The 26141-nt window shown below is 45.8% G+C and overlaps 1 protein-coding gene across 5 annotated transcripts in view; it reads right to left on the minus strand.

The window, feature by feature from the left end:
- ryr1b (ryanodine receptor 1b (skeletal)) overlaps positions 1-26141 on the minus strand; it is a 70635-nt gene that overhangs the window by 39030 nt on the left and 5464 nt on the right. For 4 of the 5 annotated variants that reach the window (XM_058079400.1, XM_058079404.1, XM_058079402.1 and 1 more), the window contains exons 3-41: positions 19319-19441; positions 19146-19247; positions 18978-18998; positions 16593-16667; positions 16451-16529; positions 16257-16369; positions 16085-16184; positions 15912-16008; positions 15635-15709; positions 14457-14613; positions 14221-14385; positions 14027-14148; positions 13721-13907; positions 13499-13634; positions 13331-13426; positions 11381-11499; positions 11194-11327; positions 10883-11124; positions 10612-10804; positions 10333-10549; positions 10153-10257; positions 9890-9993; positions 9401-9484; positions 9169-9328; positions 8950-9097; positions 8658-8863; positions 6733-6907; positions 6394-6602; positions 5980-6326; positions 5773-5908; positions 5545-5705; positions 4442-4604; positions 4289-4375; positions 2719-2945; positions 2108-2552; positions 1406-1942; positions 1124-1324; positions 283-394; positions 64-207 (exon numbers count right to left, since the gene is read on the minus strand). In XM_058079400.1, coding sequence (XP_057935383.1) covers positions 64-207; positions 283-394; positions 1124-1324; positions 1406-1942; positions 2108-2552; positions 2719-2945; positions 4289-4375; positions 4442-4604; positions 5545-5705; positions 5773-5908; positions 5980-6326; positions 6394-6602; positions 6733-6907; positions 8658-8863; positions 8950-9097; positions 9169-9328; positions 9401-9484; positions 9890-9993; positions 10153-10257; positions 10333-10549; positions 10612-10804; positions 10883-11124; positions 11194-11327; positions 11381-11499; positions 13331-13426; positions 13499-13634; positions 13721-13907; positions 14027-14148; positions 14221-14385; positions 14457-14613; positions 15635-15709; positions 15912-16008; positions 16085-16184; positions 16257-16369; positions 16451-16529; positions 16593-16667; positions 18978-18998; positions 19146-19247; positions 19319-19441 — 6304 coding nt within the window. The remainder of the gene's footprint in view (positions 1-63; positions 208-282; positions 395-1123; positions 1325-1405; positions 1943-2107; positions 2553-2718; positions 2946-4288; positions 4376-4441; positions 4605-5544; positions 5706-5772; positions 5909-5979; positions 6327-6393; positions 6603-6732; positions 6908-8657; positions 8864-8949; positions 9098-9168; positions 9329-9400; positions 9485-9889; positions 9994-10152; positions 10258-10332; positions 10550-10611; positions 10805-10882; positions 11125-11193; positions 11328-11380; positions 11500-13330; positions 13427-13498; positions 13635-13720; positions 13908-14026; positions 14149-14220; positions 14386-14456; positions 14614-15634; positions 15710-15911; positions 16009-16084; positions 16185-16256; positions 16370-16450; positions 16530-16592; positions 16668-18977; positions 18999-19145; positions 19248-19318; positions 19442-26141) is intronic. The other variant, XM_058079403.1, reaches the window with a different exon arrangement.

Here is a 26141-nt window from a genome sequence, read left to right on the forward strand (position 1 = left end):
TTCGGTTTTGATCAAGTCATGTGATTCACATTAGCTGAACTGGCATATCGTGTGTCATCTTACTAGGTTTTGGCTCCTCCTCTGCCTCAGGCCTCTCCTCCTCATTCTTCTTACGCAAGCTCTTAATTTTATCCACCAGACTGAGGAGTCTTCCTCTCAGTGAGGTGTCCACCTCCTCTTCCTCAGCCTCCTCCTCTACATGTATGCCTTTGGGTCATTTCAGGAGGGATTTAGAACAAGAAAGGAGTAACTCTGAGGTCAGAACTTTCAAGATGTCCTCACCACAATGAAGCAGGAGATCGTTGTGAAACTCTGCTAGGGTATCACGCACATCCTCGGGCACGGGACAATCCTCATCCTCTGGGCTGTGTTTAAAGTTGGTGAGTAAAAGAACCTTAAAGGAAAGATAAGGCAGCATGAAGAAGGGAATTTCAGCAAAACAAAGCTCACAGTGGCAAAGTGGATCTCCGCTTATTTGCGATTCAGCATTCACATCCCCACAATTTTTTTTTTATTTTTGCGATTCATTCATTCATTCATTTTCTACCGAGGGTTCATTTTTCCTCACGAGGGTCGCGGGGGGTGCTGGAGCCTATCCCAGCTGTCTTTGGGCGAGAGGCGGGGGCCCCACAGGGCACATATAGACAAACAACCATTCACACTCACATTCATACCTATGGACAATTTGGAGTGGCCAATTAACCTAGCACCTAGTTTTTGGAATGTGGGAGGAAACCGGAGTACCCGGAGAAAACCCACGCATGCACGGGGAGAAACTCCACACAGGGTGGAATTGAACCCTGGTCTCCTAGCTGTGAGGTCTGCGCGCTAACCACGAGACCGCCGTGCCGCCCAATTTTTGCGATTTTAGAAAGCTATTTTTAGAAATAGCCCAGAAAAAACATCTCATTCCCGCTAAGTCGGTAAATAAAAGCCTACAATGTCCAGCACACTTGTACAATGTTACGCCCTCTCTGTGAAAATGTTCCATTTTTATTGGAATTCCAACAAGCAAGCAGCGTGGATTATGTAGACGCGCTTCCTCGGCTTGAAGGATGAGGAGGGTTGGCTTTGGAGAGGTCAAAGTTATGCTGCATGTATGGAAATAAAAAGCGGCTTCCACCTGGTCCTGTGGCGGGGAGCGGAACTCGCGAGTCTTGCGTGCGGTCTCAGCCGCCGACATGGTGAAGGCTCTCATCAGCTGGTTGTAACGAATGCGCTGGTTGTCCTGAATGTTGTGGACGAAATTGTCTGAGTAGGCGACGATGCCTTCCACGCGGTGTCGCAGCTCACAGTCGCAGAAGTACTGCAGGAGTGTACACATCTGGAACGGAGGAGAGTTTGGAATAAATAATTCGAGAAACGAGGATGAATCACGGTGAATGAGGTTTGTCACCAGACTAACCTGAAGTTTGACGGATTCTGGTAACTTCATCTGGAGTAATCCTTCCTCAAGACCCTCTTCGTCCTCTTTGAACTCAGCCTCCACCATCTCGGTTTCCTTCTCTTCTTCTGCCTTCTCTCCATCCACCTTGCCTCCTTTGGCCTCTCCCTCCTCCTTCTCCTCGTCTTGTCCCTCCTCCTTCTGCTCAGTTTCTTCATCGTCTTCATGCTCTCCTTTCATCAGGTCTTTCAGCTCCTCCTCCTCCTCACCCATACCCTCGTCCTCCAGTTCATCTGCCTCCTCCTTCACCTCGGCGCTTTGGGCTTCCGACGTTTCTCCTTCGTCTTCTTCTTTTCCACTGAACACGTTGGGGTCGATCATCTTCAGGATGTGTTTGGTGTCTTCGTCGTTGAAGATGCCCATAATGAGCAGCGTGCTGATCAGCTTCAGGATTGGGACGAAGTGGAACTCCACGCTGCCTCCCACTGGGTCGCGCATGGCCTGGCTACCGTCCAGAACAGCCTCTGTTAACATGCTGATGGCCCGCGTCTTCAGCTCCTGTGGGGAGGAAGTCAAGATAAAATAATATAATAATAATAATACATCTAATAAAATACAATTGTATTTTATTATTTTTCAATTCAAATTCAAATTCAAATTCAAATTCAAATAAAGTAGGCAGCTAATGCTTATGCCTGGGAAGCAACTAAAGCGGTATCTCACCTGCAGAGGGAAGATGGGGCTGAGTGTGTACAGGTCAGGATCCATTCCCACAAAGTTGATGGATGAGAAATGCAGCTTCGGTCGTAAGCAGGTGGTGAGGCCGACACCGGGGAGGGAATGGGCCTTCTTGGCGTCAGGATAGAGCTTGATGCTGAGCGTGTCCTCCGTCATGGGCACGATGAACTCCTTGTTGGTGCCCAGGCGCGCCCGTTTTGCGGACTCCAGGTGGATGCTGATGAGAAGGTCATAATAGCCGCTTCGGAGCGGTCCGGGCAGGTAGGTGTTCTCGATGGCGTAGAAGAGCTGGGATTCGTCCACGTGGCTGCACAGAGCGTGAGCCACCCGGTTGTTGCCCAGGGCGCACACGGCGCAGTAGAGCATGAGCGTGTGGTAGTGGAACTTCATCAGATCCTGACGCTCCGACAGTTCCAGGATATCAATGCACCTGAACACAGATATGCACGTCAACTAAGGATTGAGACGTCTTACATTTTGAGACACACTTCAGCAGCAAATGAATCAACCAGAAGATGGACCGAGGTCCTTAATTCTTCCTCTTCGTAGGACATTTTGGACAGTGAAGGAAGGTCCGCTTGCTGTTTGCATCCCACCTGTTCTCCTCCGGGATGTGCAGCGCCATCATAATGAGCGGCTCGGTGCACTCCACCATCCAGCCCAGCTTCTCGCTCACTTTGCCCACCTCAGGGTTGAGGAAGTGATTGGGCATGCGACTCCAGATGACTGGGGTCAGCATCTGGACGTCCAGCCTGGGGGGGCACTGGGGCACCGGATTCTTGCGCTCGCTGCGGAACATGGCTGCCGAGATGGGCATGATATTCTGTGGACAGAGCGGAGAAGGTTAAGGACGGCCCTATTCAACTGGCAGCCTTTGGGTCAAAACTTTGCAAGCAAAGCGCTCTGTCAGATAGAGAGAATCTTTGAAAAGGGTTTTTGCAGTATGTTCTGTTTAGAAAGTTATTTTTCCCCAGTAGGTCCTTAGAGGGTTGTGCGCTCCTGTCAGACCTTTTTGCAGTTATTTATTAAAAACAGCAACAAAACAGCAGAGATCTCATCACAGAGAGGATCTTTGACTTCCGTTTTTGCAGAAGATTCTAAAACAGCGGGGCGTTTCTGTCATATAGAGGATCCTTTACAAGCATGGGGGGTTTTCTCTTGTAGGTCCTCAAAAACAGAAGCATGCTACTGTCATATAGAGGATCTTTGACTTGCATTTTTACAGTAGGTCCTTGAAAACAGTAGGGCGCTCCTGTCAAATAGAGGATCTTTAACTCATGATTTTTGCAGTCGGTCAAAGGTTAAAAAATAAAAAACAAAAATTGAGGATCTTTGACTCATGCATTTTACAGTTGGTCTTTAAAAACAGCAGGCCGCTCCTGTTTTATAAAGAATCTTTGACGCAGGGTTTTTTTCAGTGAATCTTTAAAAACAGCAGAATGCTCCTGTCATATGGAGGACCTTTGAGTTGCATTTTTACAGTAGATCCTTGAAAACAGTAGGGCGCTCCTGTCAAATAGAGGATCTTTAACTCATGATTTTTGCAGTCGGTCAAAGGTTAAAAAATAAAAAACAAAAATTGAGGATCTTTGACTCATGCATTTTGCAGTTGGTCTTTGAAAGCAGCAGGCCGCTCCTGTTTTATAAAGAATCTTTGACGCACCTTTTTTTGCAGTGAATTTTTAAAAACAGCAGAATGCTCCTGTCATATAGAGGATCTTTGACTTGTGTTTTTGCAGTAGGTCTAAACAACAGGGCACTCCTGTCTTATAGACGATCTTTGACTAATGTGTTTTTGGTGGGGTTCAGTAGGTCGTTATGAACAACAGTGTGCCTCTGTCATAGAGGATCTTTGACTATTGTTTCTGCAGTAGGTCCTAGAAACAAAAGTACAGTAAGGTCTTAAAAACACCAGAGCTCCTGTCATATGAAGGATATTTTTACCAGCGTCAACATTGTGTGTCTGTTTCAAATGATGATATTCCGATTTTCTATACGAGTATATTGTATTTTCCGTTTGCTAAAGTAAAAGTGTAAAGTGAATAAACCCCTATCCTTAGTTTTCTGAAAATGTGGCCCTGGATTATTTGGATAATCCTGCTTTAGGCTCTGACGTGAAGAAGAAATGAGCAGTGAAAAAGAGGGGAGTAAGCTTCAGCATCCAACCTTGAGTTTTCCCAGCTCCAGCTGCACCATGTTCTGACTGCAAGGCTGGATGAAGACGGCGGGGAACAGCTTGGTGTTGGGTTCCACCTGAGACAAAATACACGTGGTTTTTACTTAGCGATCATGACTTAAACATCGAAGACATCGCCTTACTTGGTAGAAGGTGTTAATTTCCTTGCCATTGGCCGTGAAGGTCATGAGACCCGTTGCCAGATCGACAAGGCAACCGACTACCATGTCTTCCTGGCTGAAGCGGGTCTGCTGGGTGCTGACGAGGTCCCCTCCCCAAACCATGTAACAGTTACTGTGCTTCATACTGTGGAAAAACATCATTTCACGTGGGATGATAGATGCTCTAGAGCAGGGGTGCTCATTAAGTCGATCGCGAGCTACCGGTCGATCGCGGAGGTGGTACTGGTCGATCGCTGGTCGATCGCGGCGTGACATTAAAAAAATATCATCCCAGCATCAATGCCGTCACTTGATTGATATACAGGGCAGCCATTCAGATGACAACTGAATGTTGCCCTTCGGGCGACCAATCAAATCAAACAACGTCTCTAAGTGCAGCAGAACTTACGATGTCAGCCTATCATCCATCCCCGTTACTTGATTGACATACAGGACAACCAGTCAGATGACAACTGAATTTTGACCTTTAGGTCACCGCTCATGCGTAAACAACGATGCAAAGTGCTAAGCTAGTCGGCGAATTGCGTTAGATTTTAAGCCCTCGCTAAAGTTTATGGTCACTAAAATGAGTGAAGGAGCTGGACCAAGTAAAAAGGCAAAAAACATATCACTTCCATACGGATATGGAATATTATACGGATATTATGATACGGATATTATCCATGACTGATAAACATTTGGAAGTGTGCTTGAGGCTGGCTATCAGCAGCTACTGTCCGGACTATGCATCCCTGGCTGGTTCAATTCAGTGCAAGTCATCAAAGTAAACTCAGGTAATTACAAAAAATGTTCATAGTTAATTATGTGTGTTTTGCAATATTGGCTCATTTGGTTATGTAAGGTACATCAACATACATTGTACGTACAAATAATCCTCAATACATTTGAAAATAAATAGATGTTTTGCATTTTTGTAGTGGGTAGATCATTTTGACTCGGTCATTTTAAAAGTAGCTCGCATGCTGAAAAAGTGTGAGCACCCCTGCTCTAGAGCGTTACCAAGGCGACATATTTTGTTAGCGTCCTGTCGGCAACTACAGCAGTGACGTGTCCGAGGAACAAACCTGTCGTGTATGTTGCCTTTATCATCTCCAACAGTGACGGTAACACTCCGCACTTTGCTGAGGTCAAAGTTGGGATCAAACTGGTGGTAGTCAGGCGTCACCCAACCGACCCACACGCCGGAGGGCTCCTGCCCGGCAAAGATCCTCACAGAATAGTAGTACTAGAAGGGAAATGACAGGAAAAGTAAGAACAACCTCTCCAAACATGACCGTGTGGCTGCATCTCACTGTGGTGGTGTTCATGATGATCTCAGGGTCATCTCGGTCATCAGGGACCACATCTTCCACCAAGCGAGGCACAGTGGGAGGGGCGGGAGGAGGGGCAAGAGGTGTCATGGCTGCCTTCTTGGCCTTGAAAAAAAATCTGTGACACAGAGGACATTTTTCAGATGTACTTTCTTTACGACCATTCAGGACGACACCATTGAAGCGTACCCTCGTTTCTTTCCTTTCTCGGAAATGGTGTCCTTCTCATTTTCCACAGAGACCTCCTTGGGCACAGACGGCTCCTTCTTGTCCTCCTCCTGCTCCTTGCGGCTGGCAGACTTCTTCAGCACCTCAAACTCAGAATCCGGCTCCACCACCACCACTTGGTCCTCGGGTATGGTGAGCGCACGGGTGAGCAGTGTGGTGCCCGCTGGGATCTTGAAGGTCTCATGGAACTGCACAGGCATGCTGAGCCTGAGGAACATCATGTCTGTGTTGGCGTTCTGCGACCCAAAGGTCTTGTGGGTCAGCTTGAGACAGGGGGCGCTGTCCACAGTCCCATCCACGCGAGACACCTTCAGGACAGATAATAGACGAGTCGTTTATATTTTTTATGATTGTTATCGTTAGAAAGGCGGTTACCTCGAGGTGGTTGTGATCGGTAGGGACGGGCCCAAACTGAGGCAAACTTTTACTGAACCACATGGTGATGTCTCGCTTCATGTTGATGGCAAAGGGTTCGAATCCCTCCTGAAGACCACATATTGCAAAGAAGCGCAGGCTGCTGACATTCTGACCGAGATTAATCCTTCCAACCTGGGACAGGCCCAGTGCACACACCGGGATAAAACCTGATCAAGAAAGAAAGGATTCCAAAGTTAAAAGAGGTCTTGCATCCTAACACAGTGGAACAGGACAAAGCCGCACACACACACTGCATCAAACCAAACAAACCATTCCAATAGCATCTAAAATCCTCACCTTCCCCAATTTCAATGTCTTTAAAAGCCATCTCCGAGCCAGAGTCGCTGATAAGCATTTCGCCGTTGAGTGTGAACATGATGTTCATCTCCGTCAGGTCAATCATGCAACCGACCACGTCACCCGACTGCCACTGGCGACCGAAGGGCTCGTTGCCAATGTGCCACCTTTGTGCCTGAAGATGATCAGATGTCTTCTTTAGTGCAGTTGGACTTCAAACAAATCCATAAAATCCATAAAACACCCCCATTTTAGGGGTCCATAACTTCCAAAACAAACACATTTGTTGTATATCTGTGTTCTGATATATGAGTTCATATCGGTATGTGTAATGAAGATATCCTGGATGGTATCAGTATATAGGATATTGATAAGTTGTCATTTAATAATGCATATGCAAATCATCTACAATATACAGCAATTCCAAAATTTTGGGCGTCCCATTAACCCAGAGGTAGGGAACCTATGGCTCGGGAGCCAGGTAGGGCTCTTTTGATGACTGTATCTGGCTCTCAAGCATTTACCACAATAAAAATGATAACATTTTAAAGTAAACATCACAGAAATCACTGTTAAAAATATTAAAAAGCAACAACTTTCTTATGCATTTTAATCCGTCCATCTATTTTCTACTGCAATATGGCCGACCATATCCATCTTTCCTGATGATATTTTCCGGGTCAAACACCAAAACTCGATTATTACTGGGTAATGCGGTAGTGTACCTCGGTCATTAAGATGTAAATGCAAACTTTCCTCCTTTAGTCAAATAGTCACCTAGCTAAAGCTGCAGAACCAAGCCTTCTGACGAAGATGGCTAAAAGAATGAAATATGTGTACGGAGTATGGTGCAAAACCATGCAGCAGCAGAAGTTGTATTAATGGCAACAAGTATTTAATTTATTATTGGACACTGCGCTGCTCACAAAAGTGTGCTGGCCACACCCCCTTGGCGTGGGGTAGTGTGCCTGGTCTACGTAATTAGAGCCCATTATAACTAAAACTGTTGGTCTTACATACAAATGCACACATTTTATTGCATTCAATGTTTAAAAAAATGTATATGGCTCTCACAGATACACATTTTAAAATATCTGGTCTTCATGGCTCTCGTAGCCAAAAAGGTTCCCGACCCCTGCATTAACCCATCAATCCATTTTCTACCGCTTATCCTCACTAGGGTCGCGGGCATGCTGGACCCTATCCCAGCGGTCTTTGGGTGAGAGGCGGGGTACACCCTGGACTGGTCGGCGTCCCATTAACCCCCAAACAAATTAGTTGTTTACTGTATATCCCTGTCTTCTGATACTGTATATCAGTTCATATGGATATGTGTAATAAAGTGCTGGATGGTATCGATATATAGGATATTAGTATTAAAGTTGTCATTTAATAATGCACATGCAAATCATCTACAATATACAGTAATTCCCACATTTTGGGGGTCTTACCCCAAAACAAAAAATATGTTGCTGGCATTATTTCCCAGTTTGGCCTAGAGTTAAAAAAATAAATAAAAATAAAGGCCTTACCTGACATTATCTGGATATCTGTAATTCTAAAAGAATGAGGCTTTCGGTAGACATCACATTCAAAACAATTAACAAAACATGTTGTGAAAGAAAAGTGTGAAGTTGACGTGTTCACAGAAAGATTAATTCCACAATATAATTCCCCCATTTTGGGGTTCCAATAACCCCCAAAACAACTAAAAATATTTTGTTGTTGTCCCTGTTTTGTGATATATCAGTTGTTATCGGCATATAAGCATAGTAGTAGTGAAGTATCTATTGTATCAGAGTAGAGGATATTGGTAAGAAAGTTGTCATTTAATACGAACATGTAAATAATGTGTATTCTGCTTTTAGTCACATATCATCTGCCCATGTACAGATTGCTAGAAGAATCACAGAAGGCGGACTGACCTTATTGCCGTTAAAGACATAAGCAAGTTCATCCGCTCCCAGCTCTGTATCCGATCGGACGCTCGGACGAGCCCAGCCAACTCTCATTTCCCCCGTGGTGACGGCTTCAAACTCAAAGTACCACTTCCCTTGCGTGATAGCATACGACTTCTCGGCCCTGAAGATTCGAACCTTGTCCCCGCGGATGTTCTCCAGGCCGTGTCCAGCTGTAGGACGGCGGAGCAGGTGAAGTAGGTGAAGTCTAGCAGGTGTCACAAGTGGGTTTAAGGTGTGTTTCTCTAGGAGGACTCACTGCTCTCCTGATCTGGAGGCTCGATGTTGTAGCCGTAGCCGATGAGTGTGCGGACCGCGTTGTTCACACTGTCCCGGTTGGTTTTCTTGGTTCTCTCGTCCAGCAGGTTGTAGGGCACCAGACGAGGGTTTCGCTTATTAAGGATGTCCTAAGAAGGGTATGGATTTACAAACATGCAATATACAGTATGTGGATTTCTGAATAAAGTAAACACGTTACCTGCACGATGCTGTAAGTCCAGCCCTGACGTACGCGGTCCCTTGCCCAGACGTTGTGCCCATTCTCTGCCAGTTTCTCCACCAGCTGGTTCTGGTTGGGTGTCAGTTTGACATGGCTGAGGTCGAGTGGTGCAGGCTTGTATCCGTTGGTCATCACATAGCTGTGGAAGGGACCAATCCGTTTTAACCATACATCAAGTACTTGTTACAGTCAAACATAAGAGTGAACGTACGTCTTTGGCAGCTTGATCCTCTTAAGATTCTCCTCTGCCTTCTCGTCACCCATGCCCACATGGCAGCCCAGCGCCAGGAGAGTCCTGTCACATGATGATGAGGTGACAAGAAGTAACTGATCTGGTCTTCTCTCGCAATTTTGCCCCTTTGCTCTATTTTTTTTTTTTTGTTTAATTTTATTTCTACAATGTGCCACAGGCCAATAAAAAAACAAGCTGTGGACCGCAAATGGCCCCCGGGTTGCACTTTGGACACCCCCGGTCCTGGTGAAAATGACTGAAAGTTATTGATGGCTTCCTTGAAACTGCTTTTGCGTGCTCGTGTGTTTGTGTTCGAACGACAGATGTATCTTATTCAATTGAAGTTCTATGCAGTTCAATTAGTAACTGTGAAAAATAAATATTTTGGGGGTGGTGTCGTATTTTATGGTTGACAAAATGTAATCTTGCGCCATCTGCAAACAATCCCTTTAAGAAAGAGAAACTGACTTGAGAGTCTCTCCAGACATCTGCAGGTTGTAGTTCCTCTCAGGCTCGGGGAGACTCTGGAAGTCCACCAAACACGGATGAAGCTTCTTGTTGTCATCTCTGAACTGTGAAGCAAAAATAATAATATTGTAATGTGTTTAAAAAGAAACACATCTACTTTTTCCAGGTCCTGACCACTACCTCGAATTCAACCAAGAGGGGCACTGAGGAGTTTTAAGGACAGCTAGATAAATATGGATGTTGCTGCCTAACTCCATACTCACAGTCCCATAAGTCCAGCCCTGCTCAATGCGGGTGATGGCCCAGAGCTCGTGAATGTTCTCCGCCAGCTTCTCTCGAATTCTCTCAAGGTGCGGAGGCAACACAATCTACAACAGGGGTGCACAAAAGAAACACATGATGACTTTGGCTGTCCTTGTGGGAGTGGGTGGGAGGGGGTTTACCTGGACCGTGTCCACCGGGCAGGGTGTGAAGGAAGTGTGGGTGAGCGACAGGGTGGGCCCAAGCAGGTTCCGCACGCCGCTGAAGTCATGCTTGTACTCCTTGATGGGCTCGATGCGCATCCTCTCCCTCGGCAGCAGTGCCTCGTAGCACGGGGCGTAGCCGGGCGGGGGCATGAATTTGAAGTCTCCGTGACGACCACCCAAGAGGAAACGAGCTCTGGAGAGACAGGAGAGTGGAATCTTGAATTATTGACGATAGCTAGCCGACATTGCTCTTACTTGACTCCAGCTGAGAAGCTAATGACTGGGAAGAAGAGGCCGTCCACGTTGAAGTTCTCAAACATGCCCTGAACCGGGTGTCCGTTTATGCGGAAGGAGATACTGGGCACGCTCAGATCCAAACAACAACTGACCACATCGTCGGCGGCTAGAGTGTGAGCGCTGGGCGAGGCCACCTGGCGAGGGACGGTGCCTGAAGGACAGCACACGGCATGGTATGAAGGCACAGGCGGGTAAGATCCTAAACACGGAGCTGAGGGAATCGTCTTACCTGACCATAAGTGGAGACCATCAAAGCCGTAGGAGTAGAGGTCGTCTCCCACGCCGTTACCCCCCCAGCCCTCCCCGCCTCCAGGGTAGGGGCTGTAGCCTTCTGTCATGGCCCAGCCCACACGCAGGTGAGACGCCTGCGCCGTCACATAAGGCTCCACGTAGTCCACCATCATCTCGTAGTACCACTTCTTGTACTGCGTGGAGCCCTCGCATGTGCCCAGAAAGATATTTGGCCGAACACTGAGCACACAGGACACATCATCATCATCACCGCCATCACCACATCTTCACCGTCACCTCTTCCAGTACCTGGTCACGTAGTTCACAATGTTGGTCTGCAGCAGCAGGTCGCGACCCGGCAGCAGGTTTTCAGTGATAAGGTTCTGATTGGACCTCACAGCGACACCGTTGCACACACACAGAGACCGAAGGACATCTAGAACCTAGAGACAGCACTACTGTGAATCAAGCAGGAAAATGAGAGACTCAAACACACCTTGTGGTTCCTTCCGTGCTTGTCCAGAAGAGAGATTATGGACTTGATGTGGTTCTCCTGGATGATGTTCAGAACCTCAGGACTTTCAATGAGCACACAGTAGAGCACCTCCAGGATACCTACACGTTTAAAGAAAATACACGGAAGTCACAGTGAGGCACTTCTAAGTGGTTTGGGTCAGAAACCAAATGACTATAAAACCAATCACTAACCAGATGAAGAAATTTCAGTAAAAAATGCATGTGAATTCTGAAATGCTGAAGCTGAACTGAAGTGAAAGAATGCTGAAATATTCTGGAAGAGTGATGTAATCATTCACCCACTGAGGATCGAACCAGCAACCATCAGTTTGTCACAAGAACATCACGTGACTTCTGAGGAAGACTGTAGTGGGCACTCGAAACTGTCATGTATGAAAAAACTAGCTAACTTTGTTCTGTGGAAAGTTGGTAGACCACCACTCTACGACCTGAGCCATGCCATAGTGCACAGAATAAGCAGAACGTTATGTTATGTTAAAACGTCTTTCCACCGATAGGGGGCGATATTGACTTTGTCCACAAAAAAACAGAATATGAAATGTTGGAATGTAAAAATGGAAAGTTCATTCATTCATTCATTTTCTACCGCTTATCCTCACGAGGGTCGCGAGGGTCCTGGAGCTGTCTTCGGGCAAGAGGCGGGGTACACCCTGGACTGGTGGCTAGCCAATCACAGGGCACATATAGACAAACAACCATTCACACTCACATTCATACCTATGGACAATTTGGAGTGGCCAATTAACCTAGCATGTGTAACCTGGAATGTGCGAGAAAACCGGAGTACCCGGAGAAAACCCACGCATGCACGGGGAGAACATGCAAACTCCACAGAGAGAGAGGGTGGAATCGAACTCGGGTCTGGAAAGTGATTGTTTAAATGTATAAATATGTTGCACTTTCCATGAGAACTGAGGATTGAACCAGCAATTTACCCATTCTGAGCATTCACACAATGAGAAAAAAAATGTGAAATTGTTAAAAAATGTATTATTTTTCACACAAAATGCAACTAATTGCATGTGAGAGCAGCTGTGACATGAATGTGGCCTACCAAATGACACATAATTCCACTACTAAACAAAGACACATATAGATACTGCATAATAAATATCCATCCATCCATTTTCTATACCACTTGTGCTCACTAGTGTGCTGGAGCCTATCCTAGCTGTCTTTGAGCGACAAGCGGGGTACACCCTGGACTGGTCACAGGGCACACATAGACACACAAGCATTCACACTATATTAACCTAGCATGCATGTTTTGGGGATGTGAGAGAAAGTTGTTCAGTTGTTCAAACAGAGATGCCGAACATGCAAACCACTAGGCCACCGTGTGTCCCCATAATAAAGATATGAAATTAACTCTCTGAACATAGGACGAGGGCGGCATGTCCTGTTTGTTATTCATTTTAATCCTATTTATTACTTGTAATATTTATTTATTCATTTACATTTTCATTTACAGTGGCATTGTCATCCTAAGTTCATTCATTCATTCATTTTCTACTGCTTATCCTCACGAGGGTCGCGGGGGTGCTGGAGCCTATCCCAGCCGTCTTTGGGCGAGAGGCGGTGTACACCCTGGACTGGTGGCCAGCCAATCACAGGACACATATAGACAAACAACCATTCACACTCACATTCATACCTATGGACAATTTGGAGTCGCCAATTAACCTAGCATGTTTTTGGAATGTGGGAGGAAACCGGAGTACCCGGAGAAAACCCACGCATGCACGGGGAGAACATGCAAACTCCACACAGAGATGGCCGAAGGGGGGAATTGAACGATTTTATACATTATTATATAAATTGACTTAAACATCATCTGAGCCTTTCTGATCAGATCATGTGCCCCTCATTCCAAGCCCTGTGGGAGCCTCTTGGAGGGCCCAAGCCTTACCTGACGAGGCCTCCAGACGGTCCAGTTTGCTGACCAGCCAGTCCAGATTGTCGCAGAACAAGGCGCAGTTGGAACGGTTGCCCCTGATGAGGGAAGCTTTGCAAGACAGGGAAGACAAAGTCAAAGTGACTTTTTTCGTTATCATACTAAATGTTTGTGATTCAGTACCCAGTAGCTCGTAAAGAAGGTTGACAATCTCCTTCCAGGACTCGGCAGCTTCCTCCCCTGCACACTCAGAGAAGTGCGCGGCTGTGTTGTACACGTTGAGCCGGTCGATGCACTCCAGCACGATGGTGATCATTCCCTGGTGCAGAAACCCAGCGACACACGGAATATGACTAAGAAGCCTCGGCTACATGTTGCACGTGATGTTACGGTGTCTGCACGTGCCTCCTCTTGAAAGAGATTCTGCCGATTACGCAGGGAGCGGAGCTTGGTCTGCTTCTCCTCGTGCTCCAGCTCCTCCTCGGGGGGACTAAAGTAGAAGATGAGATCTTGCAGTGAGAGGATGACTCCCTCCAGAGGGAGTGACACAGCTCCTGGAGATTTGTTCTTCCCGCTCAGAGAGTCCAAGCCCCTGTGAGAATGCAAATCAATTCACAGCCGACCTGAAGTGAACCTGCAGAGCTTGTAGCGATTTATCATTGACTGCTATCAATACTAACATCTTTAATAAATGCATGCATGAAGACTTACTTGATGAACTGCCTGAAGAGACCCATGGTGCTGTAAATCATACGAGCAGCTTGAGACTCTTCAGTCTGGGATCGAGACACAGTGAGGGCGTCGTCCATATGGCCTTCTTGGTGCAGCATGACCTGGAAGCATGAACAAAATCAGGGAAAGAGCTGATTCCCTCTCATTGATGATCATGACCATTCTAAGCTCACCTTCCTCTTCATCATTCCCAGGCGAGCAGCTTTGGCATCCAGCGCGGCGTACGTGAGCCACAGGCCGGTGGACACATGCTGCACAAAGCACATGGACTCTCCGTACTTTATCTCCGGGATGCCCATCCCCTCAACGTCTCGCTTCTGGGCCACGTCCACCTTCTCCTGCTCATGCAAAAGCACGCGGTTGAGACAAAGCGATACCAGCGCACGGTCACGACGAAGCTAAATCTGACCTTTGAAGCGCGGAAACAGAAAGCAGACAGTTTGGTGTTGGCCCTGTCCGAGTCCACCACCAGCAGGCCCTTCTCCTCATCCTGACACAGGTACCGGCCTGTGGTGATGTGGCGGATGCGGAAAGACTGCCCCCACTTCAAGTGGCTGCCGCTCCAACTGCAGAAAAACATTGGCCATGTGCTGTCTCGGTTATCATGTTGTCAAACAGTGCACCTAACAAAATAGAACCTTTGTTATTCCGGAGAATCAACACAAACAAGGCATCCACGCGTGGATAGCTGCGACACTATCGATAGATATCGTCACACTATTCATTCATTCATTCATTTTCTACCGCTTTTCCTCACAAGGGTCGCGGGGGTGCTGGAGCCTATCCCAGCTGTCTTTGGGCGAGAGGCGGTGTACACCCTGGACTGGTCGCCAGCCAATCACAGGGCACATATAGACAAACACCATTCACACTCACATTCATACCTGTGGACAATTTGGAGTCGCCAATTAACCTAGCATGTTTTTGGAATGTGGGAGGAAACCGGAGTACCCGGAGAAAACCCACGCATGCACGGGGAGAACATGCAAACTCCACACAGAGATGGCCGAGGGTGGAATTGAATCCTTGTCTCCTAGCTGTGAGGTCTGCGAGCTAACCACTTGACCGCCGTGCCGCCATCGTCCCACTAGAGAATCTTTATTTTAGTATGTGTGTGTTTTATTTGTTCGTATACACAGAACAACAAACGACTCAATTTGTCTTTGTTCTTCCTCCTATAAAACACTCAAGTTCAAATGCACCGTGCATTTCTGAGTGTACAGCTACAAAATAACACTATAAAACCAGCTCGTGAACCAGTGTCCCAAAGGTTCTTCCATTCCCTCCCCTTCTCCCTCCACTCATCAACATGTTTAACCATTTAATTCCTCATTTATACATACTTTGCACTGTTTTCTGCATTTAAAACTGGAAGGATTTTCTATCAAATGTGTTTTGTGTTCATATTTTTGGGTTTGGAATGGATTCATTGTATTGCATTGTGTTCTATGGGGAAAAAAATGTCATCAGACCTTCTGTAACAGACTCATGACAAAAGCTGAGGTTCCACTGCACTAATAATAATATATTATGCACTAAATCCACAGGGACAAATTAGCACTAAGATGTGCTTGACGATAAAATCACCTGATCCTTAAAGGCTCCAGCCTCCACAGGGAACGAGCCTGGCTGCACACAGCACCACCTTCGTAGTGAGCCATCCTGAACACCAATACAGGGACATAGACATGGAGAAGGGAAATGATTGTGAACAGAAAATACAGTTCAATAGCCTAATGGCAGCCTGCAGAAGAGCTTGGCAGCATGTCATTGTCCTTGTTTGCATTAGCCGTCCTTAGCAATTACAAAGATGTCGTTTTTTGCTGAGTCTTGTCTACAAGCACCCACGCTGCACCCCTCTCACCTGCGCTTCTCCTCTCCTTCCTCTGGTGTGGCGATGGCCAGACATTCGTCCATGTGGCCGTGAAACAGCCGGAGAACGTGACCCCCCGTCAAAAACCCTGAAAGGAGGAACACGGGCCACCATGAAGTTGCACGTGTCAATCGTCAATGTACCTTGGCGAAGCGCGCTTGTACCTTCAGCGAGTTCACATCCTGAGCTAATGGGGTTCATGTTCCACAGAGTCTGCATGAAGGAGGCGTCCACCATGAGGTCTCCACTAGCGTAGGACAAATGCTGAGGACCAAGAGTGTAGACAACGGGTCAGGTAAACATGCAACGACGTCAGAGGAATTCAAAGAGTCTCACCAGGTATCTCTCTGACGATACACTGACTAGGATGAGGTCATCGCCCACCCTGACCTTTTCACCTTCTGACCTTTGCTTGGAGGCTGGATGAATGGTCCACCAGCATGCCTCACCTGGAAGGACAAGAGTGCTGAGTCAGGGCATCTTTTACGAGATACCAGACGGCACAAAGTCTTAAGAGTGGAGAAGTTCACCGGTGGAGTCTTCCTGTAGCCCCACGTCGAAGGCCAGCTTGTCCGTGAGTGAGCGAGACGTAGTCAAGCAGCTCAGGTACTGACGAGACAGCCCAGATTTAGAAGGTTTATATCAAAGCATATTCAACCATATTCATCTTACCATGCCAGAGTGGTTGTGTCTCAGTAGGATGGCGTGGCCGTACAGTAAGGTGCGGTGGCCGCCACCTTGGGAGGACTGGTGGAAGTACACACAACATTCCACAGATCAGCATCATCGTAAAGAAACAACAGACAGCTTCCACGTAGCCCTTTGTATGGGCAGTGCAAGCCTCACTGTAAGGCAGTAGGATCACGTGACTTCTCCCAGCCAATCGGCAAAGAGATGTATGATAAGAATGAGTAATGGAAAATACAGTCACAGAAAAAAAATATTAGACCGCTCTTGTTTTTTCACTTTATTTGTTCACTTACAAGCAAAGGTACATTTGTTTGGACAGATATAATGATGATTACATAAATAATCCATAAGGGTTTAAGATTAAATTAAGAGATGATATATAGCAACTTCCATGGTTTTCCAAAATCACTAATATTCTTAAATGAATAACTATAACATTGTAAAAAATGTAACTCTTATGAGCTACTTTTGTTGTATTTGTTATATTTGTCCAAACGTAGTTGTACCAGGCATTAAAATGAACAAGAAAATGAAGAAATAAAGTGGTCTAATATTTTTTTCCACGACAGCACTACATATGCTGGTACTCTCAGGCCATTAAATCCATCACACCAGGACTGTTCATGGAGGCTTAGAAGACATTTCACCTCTCATTCCAGCAGACTTCTCAAAGACATAGGACTACACAGGACAGCTCTAGTTGGTCTACATCTTCATCTGTTCAAGCTCGAGTTAGGACAGTAGTCTCTGAGCTCTCTCGCCCAAGCAGAGAGAGGACTAAATAGAACAGTTCTATTCTGTCTAGTATTTTCTATCTAGTCTTTGAGCTGTCTTCTGAGCAGGCCTCATCAGTTTATGCTCAAAGACTAGATAGGACAGCTTTAGTCTATCAAGTCTATTCTATCTATAGTCTTTGAGCTCTCTCATCCAAGATGGCTTCATCTGTTCATGCTCGGGGAATGTCATCACATCCTGAAAGACTAGACAGTGGAGACTAGATTGACTAGAACTGTCCTATCTCTCTTATCCAAGTTGGCTTCATCACTTCATGCTCAAAGACTAGATAGGACATCTCTCGTCTACCTAGATCGTCATTATTTCATGCTCAAAGACTAGACAAGGCAGCTCGCCAGTCTTGCTCGTCTTTGAGCATGAACGTATGAAGCCTGCTCGTGTAATAAAGCTCAAAAACCAAACAGCTGTCCTATCTAGTCTTTGAGCATGAACATATGAAGCCTGCTCGAGAGATAAAGCTCAAAGACTACATGGACACAAGCTGTCCTATCTAGTCTTTGAGCATGAAAGTATCAAGCCTGCTCAAGTGATAAAGCTCAAAGACTAGATAGACAAGAGCTGTCCTATCAAGTCTTTGAGCATGAACGTATAATGCCTGCTCGAGTGATAAAGCTGAAAGACCAGAGAAGCCTGCTATGATGAGAAGCATGTTTTCTAAGACAGCCTGAACAGTCCTGTTATGATGGATTCAATGCCCTGAGAGTACACATGGATGAATGACATAATTGCCTGGCACCATACTGGTATATTATTAGAATTATTAATAATAATAATAATCATAACTTGCTAAAAGTAAAGTGCAAAAATAAATCCTATAACGCAAATATATCTGGACTACAGGAGTGATCACGAACAAACAATGCACTGTAAAGAAAAACAATTTGGCCCCACCACCTGGGTGTCAACAATAGACCTTAATGCAGGGTTAAGTAGTCATGATCCACTGGGATCACACACGGCAACAGGTATGCAGTGCTAGCGCTACACTGTTAGCTCCGCTCTGCATTAGCGCTGCATTAGGACAGGTGGTGGTGCTTGTCTTTCTAAGTGTGTGTGTGTGTGTGTGTGTGGCCAGAGCTTGTGGGGGTGTTTAGTTGCCCCTCTACCTCTGACAGAGGTGGGTGGGACGCCCCACTGGGCTGCATGCCATGCTATTCTCATCCTCCGGCTCGCCTTGCTAATGCTCGTCTGAGACGCCTGACATGGAGCTAATGGTGCAAACAGGGGGGCTGACATTGCAAAAAGATCAATTTGTTTTCATGTTAAATCACAATTGGTAGGAAGGGTATAGCACAATAGCCAGACGTGATTGTGAGGAGACAAAGGGTGTGCAAAACAATGCTAACATCTGGAACATGAGGCAGGACGAGGTGCTGATGGTATTTCTGCAAGAACCAACACCAGCACCTGACTGTAATGAAATGAAGTGCATAAATGAGGTCTAAGACATATCTAAGACACATCTAAGACACAGGACAGTAGGACAACTGTAAGATTGGTCCATCAGTCACGCTGGAGACAGATGTATGATACAAGAAGTGTAAAGAGACAGTTATATGCTCACGGACATACCCATTTGTCCAAATCGACTGCCTGTTTGAGCATGAGGAGGAAGGGAGGGGTCCAGATATCATAAGGAAACCAATGTAAAATACATGCAAATAACACGTCTATGGTGCATCCAAAACACACAGAGAAATCCTTTTCCGTTCGCTCCAATCCACGTTTTCAATACCCTACCTCGGTCATCTCCACCGTGTTGGCCAGCATCTCCTGCAGGGCACGCACCGACAAGGATTGCTCCAGAATGAAGTTGCATATCGCCAAGTCTGGAGGCACGTTCTGCAAAAAAAGAAGATGGAGGAAGTAAGAACGGCCAGAGGTGCATCAAGGTGGATACCAAGTGGTTGTACCTGAGCGTTGGACGTGGTCTCCAGGAAGCAGAGGCGGTTCCCGAAGCCCTCGCAGGACAGACAAAGTTTAATCTGCTGCTCCTTCAGGATGGAGGCGGTGCACTGCAGAACCACCTGGTCATCCTACATGCATGAATAAACATGTATTTAGGGAAACCATACTTCTTAATTCATACAAAAGTTTGGATTTCAAAGTCATTTTTGACATCTTTGTTTTGCTTTTTCTTTTGTAACTGTTTTTTTAACTGTTACAAAAGGTAACATAGACACTTTAAGTGCGTTATGGCATGGGGTGTCGAAGGTGCGGCCCAATTTAAGCACGCTCAAACATAAAAATGGCTAAATTAAGCAAAATACAAATATAAGGCATTCACAAGACGCTACGTTGCGATGGTATGTAGTATTCTACACTGGTCACTAGGTGTCAGTAATGTTACTGCAAGGCTGAGTGAAACACACAAGCACCAGACCAGATCAGCAGAACAAGAGACATTTAGTGCACGGCACAATAATCCTTAAAACAGGCTAAGGTCCTGGCAAAGTAAATTCAACTCTTGGACCCCCGAAGCCACCTCCTGTTCGCCCCCCACTCACTTCCTCTAGGAGTGTATAGTTTTACCTACAGGGGTGCCTCATGTCTAGAGGCCTCTAATAATGTAAAAAAAAACGTAAACAGGTTTTCTATGCTTTGACTACAAAAATGTGATTTATAAATAACAAAATTTGTGGAAATTCACCAATCATTGTCGGCTCTGGAAGTAATTACACACACTAAAGTCGAAACTACGGTACTGAATTTTGGATTTGTGGTAGATGCCGTCATGTTCTTACTGGTCATATGAAGAGTAACGTTCTGGGGGAGATAAAAGTGAGTACAAAATATGAAAAGCAAAGCATATTTAGAAGTACAAATGACATTTTTTTCTGTCGCTTCTTTTCAGAGTGATTTATGTTTATGTCATAGTGGGGCTGGGCAATATATCAATATTTTTTTTATATCAATATTTCTGTTCTGATATCAAAAACAAGCATATCCGTTCATATAGATATGGACTGAATTTGTTCCAAGATGGCGGCGCCCGAATGCAAGCCGGTTACAACAGCTCTGTGTCTCCTGTAGAGTTTGTAGTGTTTAATAGTGCTTTATTTATTACTTCCTAATTGTTTTTGCCATACCGACCCCTTAAGCAAGTGTGCAGCTATGGGTGTTGATCTCATTACTTTGGAGCTAGCCGCTTGCACCATTTTGACACTCCGGAGCGGCTGTTAGCATCCTTTCGCTATGTTGAATGATCGGATGTCCCTGCGGAAATATGGAGGTGAAGAAGCTGCATAGCAGGAGTGAACAGCGAAAAAGACGGTTTTCAAAGACGGCATCAACCATGTTTAACCTTCTGTCGTCATGGGGAACATGAGATGGAAGCGCTAACAGCGCTAACCTTGCTGCCATGAGTGCACCACTATGGCACTGAAGATTGAAAAGTATATTTAACTTTTTCTATATTTATTTTAAAAAGATAATGTACTTTTTTTATTTCAATGGCTATTTTTCTCTAATATTGTTTACATTTTAATAAAACTTGGCACATATATTTGGCTTTGGTCCATATCACCATAACCCAGCAATACGTGTCTTCATGTTTCCAAAACGCTCACTTTCTTGACAAAGATTATCTAGAGAGGTCTAAATACAACATTGATCCCTCCTGCAGCATCTTCTTATTCTCGGGTAGGCCAGCTGCATATGAGGTGTTAAGAAGTAGAAGGATGATGTATACTGCCACCTACTGTTCGGTGTTGTAAGCTACAAGGCATAGACACAGACAGACCCATTAGAATGTGTTTTTCTTTCTTTGTGTGTAAAGCACAATGCGTACACTTCCCTAGCAAAGCGCTAACTTACAGTAATTTCCTGCCCGCATGGCTTGGTGCAAAAGACAGCAATAAACACCCCCTCCCCTGTCAACCCTCCCAACTGACACTCGGCATTCTCAGCTGTTCGCTGCCCTCAGGCGTTATACAAGCAAGAAGATCCACCACTTAACCTGACTCATTGCCGCTCTCGCTCACTTCTGGTCACATTTGTGACTTTTGCCTCTGCTCTCGTCTAGCGGCTTGAGGATATTTCGGTCTTGGAGTGTTTGACCCGCTCCCGCTCGCTCCCCCGTGAGTGCTGTGCAACGGAGAGTTTTGGGTACAGCGCCGCCACTTTAAAGCGAGGTCGAGGACATGTAGCACGTTTGTGACGCACAGCGGGAAAAATGAAAAGTGACTCAAATCAGTGACCTCGTAACAAAAGATGTGCCTCTCATGTACCCACGGGCCTCCGGAGTGTTTCGTTTGTCAAATAGTGTTCCCTCAAAACCACCATTTGAATGGTTGGGTGTCTCCATCCGTCCGTCCTGTGATTGACAGGTGATCTGGCTCAAGCATGGTTATTCAGTAGGGGAATCCACCCCGGGAATGATATCAAACCCAACTGCGAGTTCAGTTCAAAAACTTGGAGCGACTCACATTTTTTCATTTTGACTGGCATTTTTTTTTTACAGGAGAGTGATCTTGTCATATAGAGGATCTTTGACTAGAATAACCATGGCTTCTCTTTTATCTCATGCCATTTTATCTTATTGACATTACAACCGCCCCTCATCATATCACACTTTTTTTAATTTTATCACTTTACTCATCATGGGTTTAAAAATAATGTATGTTGTATGTAGTTGACTACGGCCTATTATTAGCAAATTGTATGTATTTCTGTCCTAAATTAAGCATTTTCAAGCATAGAAATGGTACAGCTAGGAGACCCGAGTTCAATTCCACCCTCGGCCATCTCTGTGTGGAGTTCTCCGGGTACTCCGGTTTCCTCCCACATTCCAAAAACATGCTAGGTTAATTGGCGACTCCAAATTGTCCATAGGTATGAATGTGAGTGTGAATGACTGTTTGTCTATATGTGCCCTGTGATTGGCTGGCAACCAGTCCAGGGTGTACCTCACCTCTCGCCCGAAGACAGCTGGGATAGGCTCCAGGACCCCCGCGACCCTTGTGAATGAATGAATGTCTACTATGTTGGGTAATAGAAGTGTACAGTTGACTATAGGGGTGTTATTTCGTGTCTGGAGAGCTCTGACAAGGTTAACAACCGTATTTGGCTTGTCGTAGTCAGGTTGTCTAGATAAGATAAGATATGCCTTCATTCGTCCCTCAGTGGGGAAATTTGCAAAGGTCTGCAACTGATAACCGCATTAAACAAGGAACTGTAGATACAAAGTAAGAATAATAGTGAAAGGAATCAATTGAGTTGAATAGCCCTGGTCTAGGGTGTACCTCGGGGTTAAACCCTGAGTGACCCTCAAGACGATAAGTGGTATGGAAAGAACAGTGACAGATGACACATGACCACATACACCTCATCAAGCCTGAACGCACACAATGTGGTCCAGGAGTGAAGTCGTGGTCGGGTCCCGATGGTTTCCCTGCTAAGACTAATAATAGCAGCTTGGCAAACGCATCTGCATCCGCACAGCTTCGACCTTCCAGCGGTCAGAATGTTTCGGTTTGGTCCAGGTGGACCGCGTGGAAAGCTGGCCCGGAGGCCGCACAAACTCTGCAGCTTAACTCACCGCTTTATTAATAGAAGCCGCCTTCCGCATTTGAAGGTTGACACTCGGCGGCGGGGCAAACACGCGCCCTGATTATTTGATAATCTGGCCACGTTTAATGGAGCCGAGAAGGTTCCGGGCGAAGGTTAGGATGTGCAGGTTATCGCCTGGCTGACCTACTGGGCTTGCACCAGCAACACATGGTGGATGCGTCCATCATCTGGACCGTGGGGGAGACCTCAGTGTGATGGACTAAATGCATGTAAAGGTATCGAATGGTGTGTGTGCAGGCAGACGGAAGTCAACGCCACACACAGGCAGTGATGCCAAATAGTAAATACACACTATGTAGACCTCACCTTTACCACCTTCCTTCTGATGCTTCTTTTTGTGATTTTTTTTATGTCACATCAAGACGGGGCCGTGTCTGCGAGTGCTTTGAGATGGGGGCGGGGCCTGCACCAGGCACCCGCTGCACGTTGAGAAGAGCCATGCATGCTTTACATGTTTATGTCTTTGTTTCATTGTGTGAGAAACATTTACACATCTAAAATTCTAGCTCCTCCCACATTTCTCAACTGATTCAAACCAATCCAACGTCAGAATGTTCCGCTCATACAAGACATGTTGGCTATCTAACAGGACTTTTCAGAAAATGTCCCACATTGTCCATAATTCCAAATGTTCTGTGACATTTTTTCCATTGAAAATAAATGGGGGCTGCACGGCGGTCGAGTGGTTAGCGCGCAGACCTCACAGCCAGGAGACCAGGGTTCAATTCCACCCTCGGCCATCTCTGTGTGGAGTTTGCATGTTCTCCCCGTGCATGCGTGGGTTTTCTCCGGGTACTCCGGTTTCCTCCCACATTCCAAAAACATGCTAGGTTAATTGGCCACTCCAAATTGTCCATAGGTATGAATGTGAGTGTGAATGGTTGTTTGTCTATATGTGCCCTGTGATTGGCTGGCCACCAGTTAAGGGTGTACCCCGCCTCTCACCCTTGTGAGGATAAGTGGTAGAAAATGAATGAATGAAAATAAATGGGCAATTTATTTAGTGCTCCCCAACTGTAACTCTGCGTATTGTAAGGGGGACAGCTCTTTCAAGACATGTAGGCGACCTATCAAAATTCTACTACATTTTTGGTGACATTTTTCCGATGAAAATGAAAAGAACAATTTCAATGCCGCCTCCCATTGGAGGAAATTGATTTTACATTAACTATTACATGAAACAATTATTCTACGCACAACGGCATGGCTCAGGTCGTTGAGTGGTCAACTCCAAACCTCATGGTTGCTGGTTCAATCTTCGGCCGAATTCTATGACCTTTTGGCATTCATTTGACATTCTACGGGGTGACATGGGTCAGGAGGTAAAGTGGTTGGTCCGCAACCTGATGGTCGCTGGTTCGATTATCAATTGATGTAATTGTTTCAATATTGAGCCTGCATTTTTACTTTTCAACATTTCAAATTCCGATGTTTTTAGTTAGCTCTTTCAAAACATGTAGGCTAGCTATCACGTCTTTTCTAAAAATTCCCACATTTTCCATAATTCTACAATGAGAGGATATTACCATGTCACCCCCTATTGGTGGAAATAAATGTTACATTTAACATTACATTCTGCTTATTCCGCTCACAATGGCATGGCTCAGGTTGTAGAGTGCTTGATTTCCAACCTGATGGTTGCCGGTTCAATCCTCGGTTATTGAATAGATTTCAACACATTTCTACGACATTCCAACACTCAGCTTTGGCATTTCAGCAGTCACAATTTCTACTGAAAAGGCTTCATCTGGTTGATCGTGTTTTTCGTCAAGCACTGAGATTTGGCACTTTGTGCGGCCATCCTTGAACACACCACCATTAGGTGCGATAAGATGGCAAAGTGAGTCATTTCAAACCCAGGAAACATCTCACCAAAAGTCAACAAAAAACAATCCAACCCAACTGACTAGATTGACTGAAAAGGAGTATCTGGAGGGGTCTGGGTACTCACTAAAAATAGCCACAGTGTCACTAAGTTGGCAACACTGATCCCTCCTGCTACATCTTCTTGGTCTCTGGCAGAAGTGTGTTAACAAGCGGAGTAACATAGACAGTCCCATTATAATGTGTTTATGAGCACGGTCCGCACTGGTGGAGATCTGCACCACCACATCATACTGGCTTTGACTAAATCCACGATGGAACTCAAACAATGTCAAATGTTTCTTTCTCAAGAAAGAAATGTCTTTTTGTCCTCCACCATGCATGCCGTGTTCTGCCTCTTTGCTCCATCAGCTCTTCCGCTGTGTTATGGACCTCCCAGCCCCTCACTCCGCACTGCTCCCACTCCTATTTTGGGTGGCTGCACCTGTCGCTATCACGTTCCCTCCTTCTGCTGACCAGCAGATACTTGGGCTCTTGCTCCAGGAGAGCCGGCAGCAGGACAACCAAACTTGTTTTGAGAAATAGGCCAAAAGCTAATCAATCAGCACTCACAATGGAAACGTATACAGCTGCAGATCGTAGTTATTCATGTTTGCCGAAGAACATCATTTTCTCGTGATACGTTCCTGCTGTTCTCACATTCATCCCATCAAAGAGAGAAGTAAACAACTGGTGACTGATTACAATCACTTGCTGGAGCTGGTTTTGATCGCACGTCGCTTTAGCGGCTTGCCACCCTGGTGGCAGACAAGAGACAAGCACCTGTTTATTGTGCAAACTCCCAACACAGACACAACAGGTGCAGTGTCCATGCGTGTCTTTAGATGTGTTCATCTCCTGGGCTCAACACGTCTAAAGCCCGGCTTTGCCCGTGCGATCCTCGGGATGGGGCCAGCTTGGACATCTTGGTGAAGCTAAACCCCAAAATGACTTTGAGGGGATGTTACAACGAGAAGAACCGTGGCTAAAGCGAGCATCTGAGTGTTAAATCGTCTCACGAGGGGAGGAGAGGCGGTTTGATGGGGAAGATTAGCAAAAGTATTTCTTGCTCATTTTGGATCACGACATTGCCAGACAGCCATGGCGCAAACACACATTATCATGCCATTGTAGACTACAAAAAGCAACATTGGAGACACAATCTAACGACACATTTTTAGAACACAATTAAACAAAGAAACAAACAAAAACAACAACATAAGTGTAAAAAATAGTCGTACACTGCAAACAACCACCAGCTAATGAAGAGGCAGCCATGCTCTAATACAGAGGTAGGGAACC

This window comes from Doryrhamphus excisus, chromosome 8 (assembly GCF_030265055.1).
Source record: "Doryrhamphus excisus isolate RoL2022-K1 chromosome 8, RoL_Dexc_1.0, whole genome shotgun sequence".
Taxonomy (NCBI): Eukaryota; Metazoa; Chordata; class Actinopteri; order Syngnathiformes; family Syngnathidae; genus Doryrhamphus; species Doryrhamphus excisus.